The 17,811-nt window shown below is 45.5% G+C and overlaps 1 protein-coding gene across 6 annotated transcripts in view; it reads right to left on the bottom strand.

Moving 5' to 3' along the window:
* The window catches only part of FGF13 (fibroblast growth factor 13), a 236,089-nt gene extending 224,527 nt beyond the window's left edge, over positions 1-11,562 (bottom strand). The window contains exons 1-2 of one of the 6 annotated variants that reach the window (XM_081897264.1): positions 11,246-11,562; positions 994-1,221 (exon numbers count right to left, since the gene is read on the bottom strand). In XM_081897264.1, coding sequence (XP_081753390.1) covers positions 994-1,042 — 49 coding nt within the window. In that variant the 5' untranslated portion in view covers positions 1,043-1,221; positions 11,246-11,562. Of the gene's footprint in view, positions 1-993; positions 1,243-1,700; positions 1,790-11,245 lie in introns of those variants that run through there. The other 5 variants (XM_081897266.1, XM_081897269.1, XM_081897270.1 and 2 more) reach the window with 5 other exon arrangements.
* Positions 11,563-17,811: the final 6,249 nt, after the last annotated feature.

The following is a 17,811-nucleotide window of genomic DNA, read 5'->3' as shown; positions in this document are numbered from 1 at the left end:
ACAGATGCGCTAGTAGATAGGCTCCAACACCAGGTAGTTAAACGGCCTCTTTTGCATAGAGTTGCCGGGGGGAGGGGGCGGCGGTGCCAGAAAAGGACACGAGGGGTGGTGGTACCCCATGTCTCTCCTCCATCTGTGGCACCTCTGAAGATCCCTGGGAATGTTGCAGGGTTATTTGGCAAGGGGGAAGTAACAGGGCGAGAGAGACGCGTGTGAAGACTTCTGACTTTTGCCAAGCACCGCATGAGTGAGCATCGCCGGCTATGTTCGCTGCTACTACCCACCCCAGGAGGAGGGGGGGAATGGCACGTTTCCCTTGCGCGCATACGCGCAAACACACACACACCACACGCCCCACATATATCAGGCTACAGCCCCAGCCCCAATTGCTACCACCAAGATGATAATTATAAAGAAATAAAGGAGGGTGTACTATGCGGGGTTGATATTCCCACACTTCCTGGTACCTCCAGATCTGTTGCAGAACACGGGAGCCGGCGAGGCACATGCTGCCTCTCCCCGCGGCGCTCGCACACAAAGGAAGGCACCCCAACTGTCAGCGCCAAGGAAGACACTGCAGCATCTACCTCCACCCCAAAATGTGGTTTTCCCGCCCTTCACAATGCTGGAAAGAGGGAGGTAGAAGAGGACCTGTCAAACCCAAACACCTTGGGAAGCCAGCCCCCACCCACCCAGGCAAAATAAAATAAAATAATGCCTTAAAGCAGGTGAACTGGGGGATATAGGAAAGAGGCTTCCGTTGTCCCCATTTATTCTCCCCCTCCCGTTCTTTCTTCCCAGAGCTCAGTACGGAAAGGGAAAGGCAGAAAGAGAGACAAAGGAAATTCTGGAGAGGAGGGGGGTGTATAGACAAAGGAGTGTTGCGCGGGGTGGGGGGCTGTGGAGAATGCAGGAGGAAGAGGAGGAGAAGGGGTCGGCAAAACACAGAGAGAGACACACGCACACACGCACACACCTGGCCGGGCCCCTTACCTTTAGATGCATCTTTCTCTTCCTTTGACTTGATCACCTTCCCGCTCATAGATCCCAGTTTGGTTGTAAAATCCCCCCAAGAGACCTCGTGTGGACAATCCGACTGGACTTCCAGAAAATGCAGGCAGTGGATGGAGATATGTGGACGGAGCGATGAGAGCGCCTTCTTTTCCCCCCACCTTTCTTTTGTGGGTAAACGAAGAGGGGGTTGGAGAGAGGAGGGAACTCCTAAAAGCAAAATGTATTTTTCTTAAAAAATAATAAATAAAAAAGGAAGGGGACGGGGGGAAGAAGAGAAGGGAAAGAGGGGAAGAAAGGAAGAATCAGGAGGAAATCTTGATGGCTCCTCGTGCTTTTTCCTGGTGCAGGAGGGTTCTTAAAGCCCACCACCACTGCCAAAGACTGTATTGAACCTGCTGGCTGGTGCTGTCTCTCTCCCCCCTCCTGCCTAGTACAGGAGAAAGGGGGGCAGTGAAAGCGAGGGGGGTCCCCTGGACATCCGCAGGATTCTCCCTCGCCTTGGCTGGGAGGTTTGCAAGAGACAAAAGCAGTTTGCTGCCTCTCTCTCCTCCGCCAGAGATTCCCTCTCCTCCTTCCACCTTTCCCAGGCAGCAGGAGAGGAGGAGGAGGAGGGGACCACCACTCCTAATAGCTCCAGCCCACCCCCACCCCCCAGATGCTACTGGCAGGCAGAGAATCACACACACCTCTCTTGTTCTCCCCACTCAAGCGAAGGGCGGTGGGGTTGCCGCTTGGGGGAGGGAGCGTGCAATTTCCCTGCCTCCCCCCGCTCCTACACACACGATTCTTGTAAAAGTCTAGGGAGGTGTTGGAAGAAACGAAGGGGGGTCATTACACTGCAGAGAGGGGCGTGGATAAAACTTGCAGGGTTTCTTTTCAAACACAGGAGAGTCGCTCAACAAATTGTATGTTCAGGTAGGGAGAATAGCTATGGGCTATGGAGAGAGAGGCGCTACCTGTTGGGTCTGGAGTAAAAGAGGGATGGGCGGGGGCTGCTTCTGCGTGGCCAAAAAAGAAAGGAGAGCAAATGCGTAATAAAATAGGGTTTCGAATTTGCATGAAATTTGCATATGAAATTTGCATAGCAACGCAATGCTCCTCCATAGGGAAGCCTATGACCTGTGTGCCTGCTCTCCAGGTTCTGGATGTGGAGCAACTTCCAAGGGCCGCCTGGCCCTTCCTTCTTGATCTTTTAAGGCAGACTTCAACCCAGCATCTCTTCCAACCAAGGACACCTTCCAATAAAGGGTTGGCCTCTGTTAGGGAAGGCATAATTTTACTTCCCTGGGACAGCGGAAGTAAAGAATCCAAGACAGCAATCCTATTGGGCATGCTGGACTGGTGGTAAGTCCCATTACACACCATGGAGCTTACTTCCAAATAGACATGCCTAGGATCATGCTGTTATTTCACAGTGGGTGAAAGGGCAAAATACCACACCACCTGCACCCAGCTGCTTAGCTCAATATCTGGAAGGCATTAATGCCTTTAATTTTCAGCTGCAACCACCCTGTGTGGATTTAAACATTCACTAAACCAGAGGGTAGATTTACACCATGGGAAGGAGGAAGAAACTCTAGGACCACTTTTTTTGAATTGGGCTTTGATGAGACCCAAGCTGGAATTGTGGACCTTCACATCTTCCTTTTTACCCATCCCATTTCACCTTCATCAAGTTTTCATCTTACAGCTGCAGAAAATGCAAGCAGCTCCAGCTTTTGGTGGCTGCTCAGGCAAGACACCCTCCATGGGACCCCCCTTCCTCAGTGAGGCTCCCACTTCACTTCCATTGTCGCCATCCACTGCCCCACCTCTTCCTCACCATTGCAGCCTCCTGCTTGCTTGCCAGTTAGAGAGCCAATGAGCAAGAGGGCTGAGACATCTCTGGCTCCTCAACATCACTGCTCCTGTTACCTGGTCAAGAGCAAGAGCAGGGTGAAGCAAGGAGGCTGCAGTGGTGAAGAGGAGGCCCAGCCCAGGAGGCTCTTGTTAGCAGCCCCCAGGAAATGCCTGGCTGTGCTGACTCTTGATGTCACGCAGCCCCTGAAGCCAACAGAGCCAAAGCTGAATGGAGGAGTTGGAAAGGTCTACCAAGGCAAGAAGCATGAGGATAAGTATCCACAACACTTGTTCTCCCACTTGTGAATTCTTCTTCCTAATTAAGAAAGGGGGGGAATAGTGTTTGCCATCCTCCCCCCCCCCCCAGGTAAGTCCCCATCCAAGAATGGTAGGACTTGCCAGGTCACCTGGGTGAAAAGAATCCATAGGTTATGTATTGTCCACGCCTTTAGCCATAAACAAATTATGAAAAATCCAGATTTTAAAATTCTTTAAGTGGTATGTGTGTGTGTGTGTGACTTTGATGAGTTGAGGAAGTTCTCCAATCCTGGACACACATCTTGGTGTTCAGCCATAATGAATGGCTTCCAAAGGTAACATCATCTTCATCTTAAATGCCAAATAACTCCCCAAGAAGGATGCTGAGCATTTTCTTAAAGAGGAAAAGAAAAGTGATGGTTACCTTTGGTGTCACTGAACGTGCATTTTGGAGGAGGCAGAGCTGCATCCTCCACTCAAAGTCTTGCATTGCAAAACTTAAAATGCAAATTTTGACTGGATTTGAATGCACGCCGAGCTTCTCTTGGCTGATATTCTGGAGTCAGTCAATAAATCACTTTATGCCTAAAACAGCAATCTTCCATTAATTCCAGGGGTGTGAAAGCTTTTTTTCAAACTAAGGGCCACATTCCTCTCTAGGTGACCTTCTGGGGGCCATATGCCAGTGACAAGTGGGGATGGATGCAAAAGTGGGCAGGGCAACTAATGTGAATTATACCTTTGTTCAGTAGGCTGCTTTCTGCCCATGCTCACACAACCCTTTCTGCTCTCCATGCAGGCAAGCAAAAGGCATGATCAGAGTTCAAGGACACAGTCCAGCCTGGCAAAAGCACTTGGGATGAAAAGCAAGACCAGAAAGTGGATTGTAGAGATGAGGGGTGACTTGGGGCAAGTTTGAAGGGCCAGATAGAGATAGCCTGCAGGCCTGAGGTTCCCCATTCTCAATCTACTCTGATGCCCTCCTCCAATAATGGGCATGTGTCCTACTTTGCAGAATGCAATCCTCTATTTTATGGACGGTCCAGTCCAAGTTTGGTTTAAGGATAATGGATCATAAGAAGGGAGAGCAGCTGGATCCATTAAGTTGCCCATTCACAGTCAGCACCTAGACAGCAGACAATGTCTGCTTATGTGGGCTGATCCACATAACTATATGATATATAGCTGCAGAGGTTTTTTTAATAAGCTGAAACTCACTGGAACACAATGCCAGCACCTCTCAGTTGGGCATCATTGCCATTGTAAGAGAACAAGGGAGGTGTTCATGGTGAGTTCTGACACCTCTTTTTCTAGGAATATAGCACTGAAGGTAGGTAGGTAGGATCATAGAATTGCAGAGTTGGTAGGTGCCACAAGGGTCATCTAGTCCAACCCATCACAAGGCAGGAATCTTGCACCCAATGTGGTCCTCAAACCCACAACCCTGAGATTAAGGGGTCTCATGCTCTACCAGTTGACCTATCTGGTAGATGACAGCTGCCTTGTTATCTGATGGAAGCAATCTTTATCTGGTTCAGTATACATTTCACACACTGAAACAATGAGGAGGTTGAAGGGGAGGAAATAACACTTTTTAATGGTTTGTCTTTACATGTTGCCCTAAAGAGAGGCCATCCTGCCTGCAGAAGAGTGAAGGGAGAAGACCTCATCTGAAATGGCATCTAATGTCTCCAGCTACTTATACTAAGAATAATCACCCTTTATGTTAAACAGTGTCACCTGATTAACTGGAGGTGTCTTATTAATTGATGCAAACTTCAAAAGAAGAAGATTAAAACAGATTAAAAATTGCAGCCTTAGAGAGGGAACGATGTGGGTTGCTACTAGAGGACACTAGGAATGCTCCAAACTCATGCAATTCATATCTCAATAGTTCTTTTGAAGGTTTCCCAGCTTGAGTTTTAAGAATGTGTATCAGAAATTATACACATGCCTCAGATTTTTGCATCAGTGGAGAAGGGTTGTAAGTAGTGGCCCCTCAAAAGAGGTAAGCGCATAAGAACATAAGGAGAGCCTGCTGGATCAGGCCAGTGGCTCATCTAGTCCAGCATCCTGTTCTCACAGTGGCCAACCAGATGCCCCCATGGGAAGCCCGAAAGCAGGATCTGAACACAAAACCAGCTCTCTCCTCCTGTGGTTTCCAGCAATGGGTATTCAGAAACATTGCTTCCTCTGGCCATGGCTGCAAGGTCAAGCCCAGCAGCTCACCTCATCCAGCGTCCTGTTCTCACAGCAGACCTGATGCCTATTTTAAGCCCGCAAGCAAGACTTGAGTGGAACTGTAGCTCTCCTACACTGACCTGCACTGCTAGTTGAATGTAGCCCACTCAATGAGCCCTGCAGTCTGCCAGACACAAGAGGCACCACATGTGGTTGGTGAATTGTTTAATGGGTCACAAGCTTTGCAGGCAAGAGCTAGAATCAGATCTAATTAATGGCTGGCTACATGTGCATAGGATATATGCTCGCACTACCCAACCCTTCCTGCTCTGTCCCTTCCCAGCCTTTCAGGAAGCACCAGCATTTTAAGAGTGTTGGATAATGATAAGGAGGTGTGGATGTTCCCAGCTGATGTCATCCATCTCCTGGCCAATCACAATCAATGGGGTCTTTCTGCTTCATTGCCCCATTTGCTGTATGAAAGTCAGAACCCCCAATAGTCTGACCCAGGCACAATGTCACAGACAGAATTTAATGAGCAGGAAACATTTGCCTTCTGGAGCTGTCTGGAGCTAGGCAGCAATTAATTCATAGACCACAGCAGAGCTGCATAAGATGTCAGCCACCACAAGCCCTTTCAGTCTGCTTGCTTTTTTTCTTTTTTTCTTTTCTTTTTAAAATATTTAGCACTCCCAGAACATTTCCATATCTGGAGCATGGTTTTCTGCAGATCACAAAGGCACATATTTTGGTATGGTTTTATTAAGGGTCTAATTCCAGGAATGGTTGGATACAGCTGCCTCGGTCTGGTCAATGCCTGGATAGGAGATCACCCAGGATCCCAGTGGGACACTACTTTGAGTTCCACAATGTTAGAAAGTTGAGATACGAGTATCATAGTCTTATATTCCAATACTTATCTCAGGTGTCCACATATCAGTCCTTCTGTAGCCAAAAGGGCATTTGCCAATGCACAATAGACTGTAAGAAGAGCTGTACTGGATCAAGCCAAAAGGCTGGTCTAGCACCCTCTGGTCTAGCACCCTCTTCTCACAGTGGCCAACAGATGCCCATGGAAAGCCCTGAAGCAGGACTCTCCCCACTTGTAATCCTCAGCAACTGGTATTCATTCGCCCATTCCAACAGTGAAGGTGTAATATACGGATTGGGGCTAGCAGCCATGGAGAGCCTTCTACTCCATGGATTTGTCTAATTCTCTTTAAAGGCCACCCAGGATGGTGGCCATCACTGTCTCTTGCTGTGTGGTACAACAATGTGCTATGTGAAGAAGGCCTTCCTTTTGTCTGTTATGAATCTTCCAACATTCCTCTTCATTGGGTGGCTCTATGTTCTAGTGCAATGAGAAAAGGAGAAAAAACTTTTCTGTACCCACTTTCACCATACCATGTGTTCTGTTATACATTTATTTAATGTCTCCCTTACTCAAGGTGTAAGAAGGCTTGGTGAAACCCTTAAGTTAGCAGAAAGACAGAAAATCTTTAGAAGGCAACTCCAAAAAGGCCCAATGGGAACTGAGCATGTTCTATGGCCACAGAGTAGGACAGTCGGTAGAGCGTAATCTCAAGGGCCATGGTTTTGAGTCCCATGTTGGGCAAAAGATTCCTGCATTGCAGAGGGTTGGACCAGATGACCCTTGTGGTCACTTTTAATTCTACATTTCTATGATTCTATGAAGTAGGGTTGACCTCTTTATCCAGGACATGCCCTCTTTTTCATGGATATGTAAAATAGTCATCCTAGAGATCCATAGTTAATTGCAGACACCAGCAAACGTATCCTCTCTTTTTTCCTCTTTAAAATATGGTAACCCTACACAGACCACTGTGGGGCAGGGGACATGGAAAACTGAAAAAAAAAGCAGAACAGAGGAGCTAGAATCATAAACAGCAAAACTTTGCACTGCAACATTCTTTTGCAGCCCTAACTTGTCACCCTGAATTTGGAGAAGAGCCATTGTACTCAGTACAATAACAAAGAGAGAGAGTTTATAACACATATTTTAGTGCCAAATAGTCTTTCAATCATTAACACCGCCACTTTTAGATGTCTAAATCTGGGGTGGGGAATAGGTGTTTTTCTTCCTGTTATTGAAAGCCTTTGGAACCAAGCAAAGTTGGACCAGGAGGTGAGAGCCAGGAATGATGAAATGGTGTGAGCATCAGACAAGAGCAAGAGATAGAGAGATAGGACACTGGATCAAATCTCTGCTCAGCTAGGAAGCTTACTGGGTGACCTTGAGCTAATGGCTCCTTCTCAGCTTCACCTACATTGCAAGGTTGTTAGGGGAGGATAAAATTGAGAGGGTGGGCAGGGTTAGGCTGAGCTCCTGCCCTGCAGGGAAGGGCAGGTTTCAAAGGCAAGAAATAAGAGTAAATAATAACAAATATTTTTTAAAAAAAATAAATAAATACCCAGAACAAACTTAGTTGGGCTCTAAGGTGCTACTGGACAATTTTTTATTTTTTATTTTTTTATTTCGACTGTGTCAGACCAACATGCCTACCTACCTGAACAAATAAAATTGTGTTTTCTTTTTGGGACACCTTGATAAGAATCAGAATGACACTCTTTACAGGTGGTGGCAAAAATGGCACATTGCACTTCAGAGAGTGCTAGCTGACTGCTCTCAACAGCTAATTCTTTCTCTCCTGAAAGCTGACATGCTTCTCCACACACACTTCCCACAACAAACTCGGCTAAGGTTGATATAAGAACATGCTTTATAGTAAGCCAGGCTTCTGATCCAGCAAACTTAGTATTGTCCACACAGCAGGCAACTGTTCTTCAGGGTTTCAGGTAGGAAAATTGCAGCCCTACCTGGAGATGACGGGGATTGAATCTGAGACCTTCTGCATACACAGCAGATGCTCTACCACCAGGGGTTGGCAACCTATGGCCCATGGGCCACAAGCAGCCCATGGGGGTCATTTAACTGGCCCATGAGCCACCCCAAAACCAAGCTGCCCACTCGGCGAGTTCCAGTGTGCTGCGCTAAACCAGCACAGTGTGGTGTGGGGACTCACTTCCGCAGCACCGGAAATCACGTCTGCGCAGACACTGGAAATCGCAAGTGCGTACGCTCACGCATGCGAGCAATCTGGCCCATGGAGGGATCTCTGCTTGAGTGAATCAGCCCATGCGAGGTAAACCTTGCCAATCCCTGCTCTGCCACTAATGTGTGGCTGAAGGAGCAGTGGTTCAGGGTTGAAGACCCATTGCTATTACTGCAGCAGGCTCCCAGCAGACTTTCTGGCTCCAATTTCCTTCAGCCACTAAATTAGCAGGAAAGTGAGTTTTTTAGCCTCTGGAAATAAATCTTCTCACCCTTTGAGCTGATTGGAACCAATTGGAGCTGATTGGAGGGGAGGAGTTTTTGTTTTTGCTCTTGTTCTTGTTTTTATGTAGTTTGTGTTCTTGTTTTGTATTTCTGTGTTGTTAACTGCCCTGTGATCTTCAGATGAAGGATGGTATGCATATTTAATAAATCATCATCATCATCAAGGAGGTGATTTAGCCTCTTATTGGCTCCTAGGGTCACTCTGGAGAAGGAGCCCAGGAAGAACACAGAGCACAGATTGTTCTGTGTGCTCCAAAGCACACAGGAACAGTGAAAACACCAGGTGCTTCAGTTTCAGGAGAGTGGCTGCAAGTTCTGCTGCACACAATAGGACCTCAAGAAAAACATGACTTACACCACTCTGAAAGAATATATCAGAGCACTTCCAAACTGTCCATTCTACTGCAGAGAAAATAGTAGCAACATCTGTACTGGTGACTGCAATGCATTCCTAATTATAATATTATTGCATAATATTAAAGGGTTGCTTAATCTTAGAAGGGTGTGTTGTGTGGCTGTGACTACCCTGCACTTCTGAATTTTCCATGCATGGTGTCATGGTAGTCAGGATTCATCTTACATTTTACAGAAATTCTACAAACCACTGCAAAAAGGGCACCAGGGATCAAATCTCCCCATCACCCCTACATTTTCCATCCCAACACTTTCCGCTGTTATTCCATGATTCAAGCAAATCCATCCCCAATTCAGGATTGCATTTCATTTGCTGCTGGAGAGGGCGGGGTTGTTGACAAACACAAGGAGTCTGGAAGACTAGAGAGTCTCCGGTAAGAGAGTCATGGAACAAAGACGGTTAAATGTTACAGCACAAACAGAAGTGTTTTCTTTGAGGGGCAGGGAGGCAAGGATTTGTCACTCCAAGGCCAGGATATATTGCCTCATTGCCCTCCCCTTTTAAGAAAGCTTAAAAAAAAATACTTTTCATAAAAGGGCACCAGGGCAAAATGATGGGGCGAGACTTCAGCTGCCCATCATCTTAAGAGAATCTATATTTGTAAATTAGCATTTGAAAATCTAGTGAAAATCTGTGTCATGGGCCAGGGTCCCACATCCTTTATGTACCTAGCAATGCAACCCAAACATGATCAGGTGGTTGGGAAACCTCCTCCAGAAGGAAAGTTTGAAAGCGTTTGAATAACTTTTTATTTTACTTGGAATGCCAGGCAGCATAGCACCATAGGAAGCTGCCTCGTGCTGCCTCAGACCCTTGGTATTGTCTACACTGACTGGCAGCAGCTCTCCAGGGTTTCAGGCAGGGTTTTCTCCCATCCGTAGCTGGAGATGTTGGAGACTGATGCTGTGACCTTCTGCAGGTAAAGCAGATGCTCTGCTTCAGCAATGAGGGACAGGACAGCACTGAGAGAGCTTCTTGGTGGATGTGGAGAAAATGGCTATGCTACAAGGCCTTTTCCCCTCTGTCTCTCAAATCTGCAAGAACTTAGGATCTGTCAAAAGTGGAATAAAGGGTGGGTGATTCAAGCCATACAAAGAAATGACTTCTTCACCTGTACAGTTATTGAAATTCAAGGTAGAGATGGCCACTAGCTTAGAGGGAATTTGGGGCAGTCTTTGCCAACTTGGCATCCTCCCGGTGCTTTGGGCTACAATTCCCATCAGCCTCCACCAGCACTGGTTGGCAAAGATTGATTCTGGGGGAAAACACAGAGGGGGAAGAGAGTTGGCCACAAGCTACGAGAGTTAAATGGACCCTCCATATTTAGAATCAGTATATCCCGAATGCTGCTTTCCAAATGGGCAACAGCAGGAGAGGGATATTCACCACCACCCACTCCTTGCTGGCTTCCCAAGGCCACAGTAGAAAGAAGGATCTGGTCAGACCCAACCAGACTATCCTTATCCTCTTTGTAATTCTAATTAAAAGTAGAGACATCACCTTGCCAACAAAGGTCTGTATAGTAAAAGCTATGGTTTTCCCAGTAGTGATGTACTACTGGGTGAGAGCTTTATGGTGAGAGCTGGACCATAAAGAAGGCTGATTGCCGAAGAATGGATGCTTTTGAATTATGGTGCTGGAGGAGACTCTTGAGAGTCCCATGGACTGCAAGAAGATCAAACCTATGCATTTTGAAGGAAATCAGCCCTGAGTGCTCACTGGAAGGACAGGTCCTGAAGCTGAGGCTCCAATACTTTGGCCACCTCATGAGAAGAGAAGACTCCCTGGAAAAGACCCTGATGTTGGGAAAGATGGAGGGCACAAGGAGAAGGGGACGACAGAGGACGAGATGGTTGGACAGTGTTCTTGAAGCTACCAGCATGAGTTTGACCAATCTGTGGGAGACAGCGGAAGACAGAAGTGCCTGGCGTGCTCTGGTCCAGGGGGTCACGAAGAGTTGGACACGACTAAATGACTAAACAACAACAATTCCAATTAAACCACAAGGGAATTATGCGAGGGGGAGATAGAAGCTTGTAAAGAACCTATATAAACAGTGCGAAAACCATTGATACTTTTTCATGTTCTTCCCTGGATGCACCAGCTTTTTATTTCCTTTCAAAGTTGGATCCAGTTCACCCAAACAACGCTCCCCTCCCCACCACCACTGTGTCACCTACCTTAATCCAAGAAAGGGCCGTGAGCTGTGTGCCTTAGAAGCTATTCCTGGCCAGGAGTTCCAGTGCTCTACAGAAGTAAAAATCCTGAATTAATCCTATGCGTTTAGCATGTGCTTTAAAAATCCCCAAGAACAATGGCACAAAAACAAAACAAAACACAAATCTCTGTCCTTAAAAAAACAACACAACTCCTTCTCCCAGTTTCCCGTGGCCTTGGGAAAACACTCCAGAGGAATAACCCTCTGAATCTGGTAGAAAGTGGGGAGGGGGAGGTTGACAGAAGAGCGACCCATGCAGTAAAAAGGGTCAGAGGCCTGCCATGCCTAGCCAAAGAAGCGGCAAGTCACAGGGTTTCTCCAGCAGCTATTTTTAGTGAAACAGAATTCCTCAAGTTGTTTTGACTTCCCAAGTTGCTCTCCTCTAAGTGCTGGAGAAGGCAGCTGTGCATCCAGATCACCTTACAGCATGGAGGATCCCTTTCAGAGCCAAAGTTGGAGAGGAGAGGCCCCAGGAAGAGACGAGTGGTCAGGGGTGCTGTCAAGAAAGGGTATTAGGGCAGCCGTCCATGGCTCCCCTCGGAGGAGGGCCAACAAAAGCGCTGGTTTGCCACATTTTGAACACATGCCCACCACAGTGATGCATACGTATGTACACACAGAGAGTGTTCAATTTCTTAAAGCATACCACATCAAATGAAGGGACTCACTCAGCTGCATGCCTTGAGGTAGACCAGCTGTAGAACCTCACTCTTTAAAAATACAGTGATACCTCTGGTTCAGATCTTAATTTGTTGTGGAGGTCTTAACCTGAAACTGTTCTTAACCTGAAGCACCACTTTAGCTAATGGGGCCTCCCGCTGCCACAGCACGATTTCTGTTCTCATCCTGAAGCAAAGTTCTTAACCCGAGGTACTATTTCTGGGTTAGCGGAGTCTGTAACATGAAGCGTCTGTACCACTGTATGTTTGTTAATTTTTGAGAATACAGCTGTAAAAGGTCAATCAGATGTGCAAATCCATCAAAGGGGGAAAAACCCACTCATAACTGTGACCGTGATTGTGGCTGAGTGAGGTACAGGGGTTGTTTATATCACTGTCTTCTTCTTAAATATTAAATATGGAACAATGAAACAGAGTTTACATTTCTCTTTAACCACCCCATTGTACTCTCAGGACCTTCACTATCTGCTTCAGAGCCGTGGAAAACCACAGGGCTGTCTGGGCTCCATGCAATCGGAAAGGGCACTTTGGAGCCAGACAGTCAATAGCCCTGGTTAACGCCACATTCCAGTGGGCCACCAGAGAATCAGCTGAAAGGCTGGATAAAGGATCCCCTACTGGAAAGCATTTGGATCCGTTAAGTGGTGGGGGCGGAGCATCCAAATCAGTCTGACCTCCCTGCAGTGGGGAAGGGTGGCAGAAAAGTCCAGTTGCACCAGTTGTTGTCCAAACTATCTGGAAAGCACCAGCTTGGAGAAGGCATGCCCATGGTTTCAGTGAGAGTGAACATGATATGAACATGTCATCACCTTCTCTGAAGACTCTGGACTTCTTTCCCTGCTGCTTCCCCCTTCCCTGCATTTCTTTCAGAACAGGGATTAGACCAATGGTTCTCAAAGGCTGTGGCGTGACATACTGGTATGGCAGGAAAAGAGGATGTGTATGGCAGGAAAATTCAAGGACAATCTAAGAAACATTTAAACATTATAGTACAGTACAGTACAGTATCAAAACAATATTTTTATTTGCAGAATATGGATAAGTAGGGTTTTGTTTCGTTTTCAAAATGAGAGCAAGAGCACCAAGAGATACTGAGGACAAACTGCGATTCAGAATCATTGTTTGAACCAGATTGCTGAGAATAGCATTGGCTATTCTTCTACAATTATCCATGACATTGTGAACAGGGATTTTTAGCTGTGACAAAAGAGAAAGGCTTCCTTGTATTGATGAGGAGGTAAGAGCTTGCTTGTCTCACTTTAGACTTCATATACCCTGCAAAAGCAGGCTCATGCCTCTCATTGAGTTTGTCTACATACTCAATGTACATATGCATGAGGCTTGTTTATAATTATATTTTGGGAATGATTCATGTTCTTAGGTAGCTGCATTGTTTTGTACTTTCTGGATGCTCCCTGGTCATATTATAAAGTACCATAAGGGATCAAAGCAGCTGTGGAGTCTCTCCTACCATACACGGCACTTCCAGAGGCTGGGCCGGTTACTGCAGGCCTCCATGTTCCTTGATTTCATGTGACAAAACATGAAGTTGCCTGACGCCGCCAACTGGGAGATGGAAACGTGATGAGCTTTATTTATTTATTTATTTATTACTAATTTTATTGAGTACAAATAAAAAAAATACAAAAAAGGAAAATACATGTAACCAATAAAAAAATAGAAAACATTTTAACTCTTCTGATATTTACAATTATTTGCACCTCTACAAAACAATATTCACAATAAAGAAAAGAAATGAAAGGTAAAATATAAATGAAAAGGAAGAAAGGAAGATCAAGATTGAGTATTTTAAAAGTAGACACGAAGCCTCAGAAGCGCAGAGGGAGTGCTCCCTCCGCGCTCCGGAGGCTTCGCATTGCTTTCGCTGAAGCCTGGAGAGCGACAGGGGTCGCTGCACACCAACCGCTCTCACTCTCCAGGCTTCAGGGATACCTGCCGGAGGCTTTGGGTGAACACACCTTGAACACACAGAATGCACCTTGTTTTAGAGGGGGAGAACAAGAAAAAAAAAATCTCCCCCTCTCTGTGCAGCGCCCCTTCAGCGAATCAGCAGGAGAAATGGAAGGGGCTCCATTTCTCCTGCCGCTTCCCTGAAGGGTCGCTGAGCAGAGAGGGGGAGGATTTTTTTTCTTGTTCTCCCCCTCTAAAACAAGGTGCGTCCTATGGTTGGGTGCGTAAAATACGGTAGTTGTGTTCTGTGATATAAATCAAGTGCTGCTAGGAGTTCTTTCTTTTCCTTTTCCAATCTATTTCCTATCAATAATTCGTTGTGGCGCGAGAAAATTTTTATTCTGAAAGTGTGGCCCAGAGGAAAAAGCTTGAGAACCACCAGATTGGCCTGAATGACAGAAGGCACATTAAGTATGAAATATCTCAAGCCAAATAGCTTCATATATGCATGTTTGTAAACTGGTACAATTGCAAGGTGTACATTGCAGAAGGAAACATGCAGAGTCACAAAGAGAACCTTCTCATCCTCTTCAGGCATTTGAACTAGCCTCCTACCACACCCTCCAGTACAGTAAAATATTATTCATCTACTGCCCCATTGCATTACTGCAGGGGCAGGGAAGCTTTATCAGCTCAAGGGCCTCATTCCCTTCTGTGCAACTTTCTAGGGGCCACATGCCAGTAGTGGTCTGGGCTAGAGGCAAAAGTGGGCGGAACAGAAACTGTAAATTGTATCTTTGAACAGTACGCTAGTGCATGTAGTCACTAGCCTACCATACAAAGTTAAAATATATATTTGTTGCTCCACCAACTCTGGTCTCAGCTACCACTAGAATGTGGCCCCCAGAAGAGAATGCGGTTTTCAAGATGAAAACAGTTTTCCATCTATGTTTCTAAAGCATGAGATTTCACATTTAAACACATACTTTAAATGTATTTGCGTACATAATAGATTTTGAAGCATTATCTGATCTCAATGTGCACATTTCTCCATGCATTTTGATACACTTCCTTGAGCCTAAAACAACATTGCGAAATTCAGTGGAGCGAGAAACTCACCGAACAACTACAATCCAAACTGCATTTTAATTGGTGAGGTGAGGATCCAGTGAGCTCATATCAACTGAACCCCTGCAGGAGATAAAAGCTTACCGCCAACTAAACACAAGAGAAAAAGATTCTTTTTGTGTGGTGATGGGTGGTGGCAGCAATGAAGATGGGCCCCTCCCTGCTTTGCATGAGCCCTCCTCCATATCCATCATTCAAACGGTTTCCATATTGTCAGCCTGCTTCTTTCTGGCCCGGAGAGCTGTTAAGAGCCCTGACTCAGCAGCAATCTTAACGTACAACTGAGAGTTCCCTTGGCTTTGGCTTAAGCTTGGTGTAACCCAATCGTATGTGTGATGTGAAGAGGCAAACCCGCCAACAGGTGGTGGCAAAGGTGGGGGTGGGGAGTATCAAAAAAGATCTGGCTCTGCAGCATGCTGTAGAGGAAGGGAAGTTTGTCACAGCCCTAGCTGTCTCGTTCTGAGAAGGGGTAGATTCACCTTTAAACGTGGCTAGATTAGATTGTCTCCTCCATCCTTACCTGTGCGGCTGTCACTTCCCACTGAATTCTCACCATTCCAAGAAAACATGGCACGCAAATGTAACTGTTAGGACGTTCGGGCATCACAACTGGGATGACAGCTTCTCACTGCAACAAGGTGCTTGCATTGCGTTTTGCAAATGGTGCCCTTGTGATGATACAATGGGCTAAAGATTTTGGATATAATATTCAGTTAGAATTGTGGGAAAGGCTGTGGAATGAAGGTATTAATTTTAATGCATGCAGTGCACTTAAAGAAAATGTGATGAAAATGATTTATAGATGGTATTTAACACCATCAAAACTTGCTAAAATGTACAAGACAAGATCCAATAAGTGTTGGAAATGCAAAGAAAAGGAAGGTATCATCTACCATATGTGCTGAACTTGTAAAGAGGTAAAGGCTTTCTGGGAAATGATATATAATGATTAAAGAAAATGTTTAAAAACACTTTTGCTAAAAAACCAGAAGCCTTTTTACTGGATATAGTAGGTGAAGAGATACAAAGAAGAAGAAGAGAAAAGACTGTTCATGTATGTAACAACAGCAGCAAGAACTATTTTAGCCCAAAAATGTAAACAACAAGAAGTACCAATGAAAGAACAGTGGCAGATGAAAATGATGGACTTTGCGGAATTGGCGAAGCTGACCGGGAAAATCTGAAACAGCACAATCAAGTATTCCAAAAAGGCTGGAGTAAATTTATACAATATTTGAAAAATAATTGTAAGCAATCAGCAACACTAGTACAGTTATCTGAAGACTTGTAATGAGACATTTCTTACCTTTCTATATTTAAATTGTGAGGTATTTTGTAATGAGTTATATTAGAATTGGGAAATATATAAAATGTTGTGATATAAAGGTTTGTTTTGAAAGCCAAGAGGCAGGAGGGAAGGAAGTTGACAGGTTCTAAAGAGCCAAAGAAGTAAAGCGGATAATAATGATTAGATATGTTTAAGTGGAAAATTAATTAAAAATATTTATATATATATATAAAGCAAATGGTGCCCTTGACTCCCTTGTAAGCCAGCCAGTCCCCTGTTGCTGCTCTCTGCCAAAGGCTTGTTTCTCTGCACCAAGAAAGCTTGCAAATGTCACTTTGCATGATCTTAATTGGTTTCTCCTGCACAGGCTGCAAGATGACCTCCCCATTGGGGATCTTTCCATGAACGCAGCTCCCTCGCCACTTCATTTTATTTTCTCCCAGTGTTTGTATTTGTGTATATGTATGTGTGATAAAAACAGACCAGGTGAGCAGGAACTTTTGCTATGGGTGCATTGCCATAATCAATAAGGAGGGGAAGTTGAGCTTCTTGCGGATATGCAAGCGAGCTTTTTGCTAGTTCTCAGTAATATGCCTTCCATCACGGTTTGCAAAAATGTTCATTCAATGACTTGGATAGATTAGCTGGCTTTAAAAATAAAGTTTACTGAAATGGGGGGGAGGATGCTTGGATTTATTGGCCAGCAGACTCAGACCTGCCAAGTTCAATAATAGGTGTCATATATCCTTATATTGGCTAGAGTGCTGCATTCCTTTCTGAGCAACCCACCTGCATAGGTGGGGCTAGGAACAAAAGTGAGTGGAACAATAAATGAATGTCCATATCACCTATGTACAGAAGGCAGGATTCCTTCTGTAGGAAGGCACAAAGCATTCAGTCTAGCCAGGGGGGAGAACACCCAGAAGTACAATGTACTTGCCAGGCGGACGAGCCCCATCTGCCCCTTGCTTCCCTCTACAGCACATGCAGAAACTGCCTTCTTGACCATTGAACCCACGATTGGTCTTTCAATACTATGAAAGTAACAACACTGCACCTCCTGACAATAGCAAAAGAAACAAGAGGACTTGTCAGTTTCATCTCTGGTCTTAGAAACACTCTCAGAATGATGCTGCTAGCGGTTCCCCTCCTGCAGGCAACTTCTTACACGGCTCACAAAGGCAGGGGGTGATATGGGGGGGGGGAATCCATCCCATGACATCGCTCACAGACCCTCTCATGAAGTAGCTTCATATAGGAAGAGGCTTTGTGACAGGCAGGACTGTTAATAGAAAGAAATTCTAATTCTAAATAACGGTTTTTAGGAGACATCTAAGAGAATGCAGGAATTATTCTTCCTAGCCTTCTAGTGGCAGAGAGTTCCACAGGGTGAAGCCTGCCACACTGAAGGCTTGATCCCTAGTACAGGTCAACCAAAACTCAGCACCAGAAGTGTCTTGCCACTGCATTATGCACTAATTGCAACTTCTGGACCAGATATATAATCACTGCCTCTTGGCA

Source organism: Podarcis melisellensis, assembly GCF_964234715.1.
Source record: "Podarcis melisellensis genome assembly, chromosome: Z".
Classification (NCBI taxonomy): domain Eukaryota; kingdom Metazoa; phylum Chordata; class Lepidosauria; order Squamata; family Lacertidae; genus Podarcis; species Podarcis melisellensis.
This window is presented reverse-complemented; position numbering and strand designations above follow the sequence as displayed.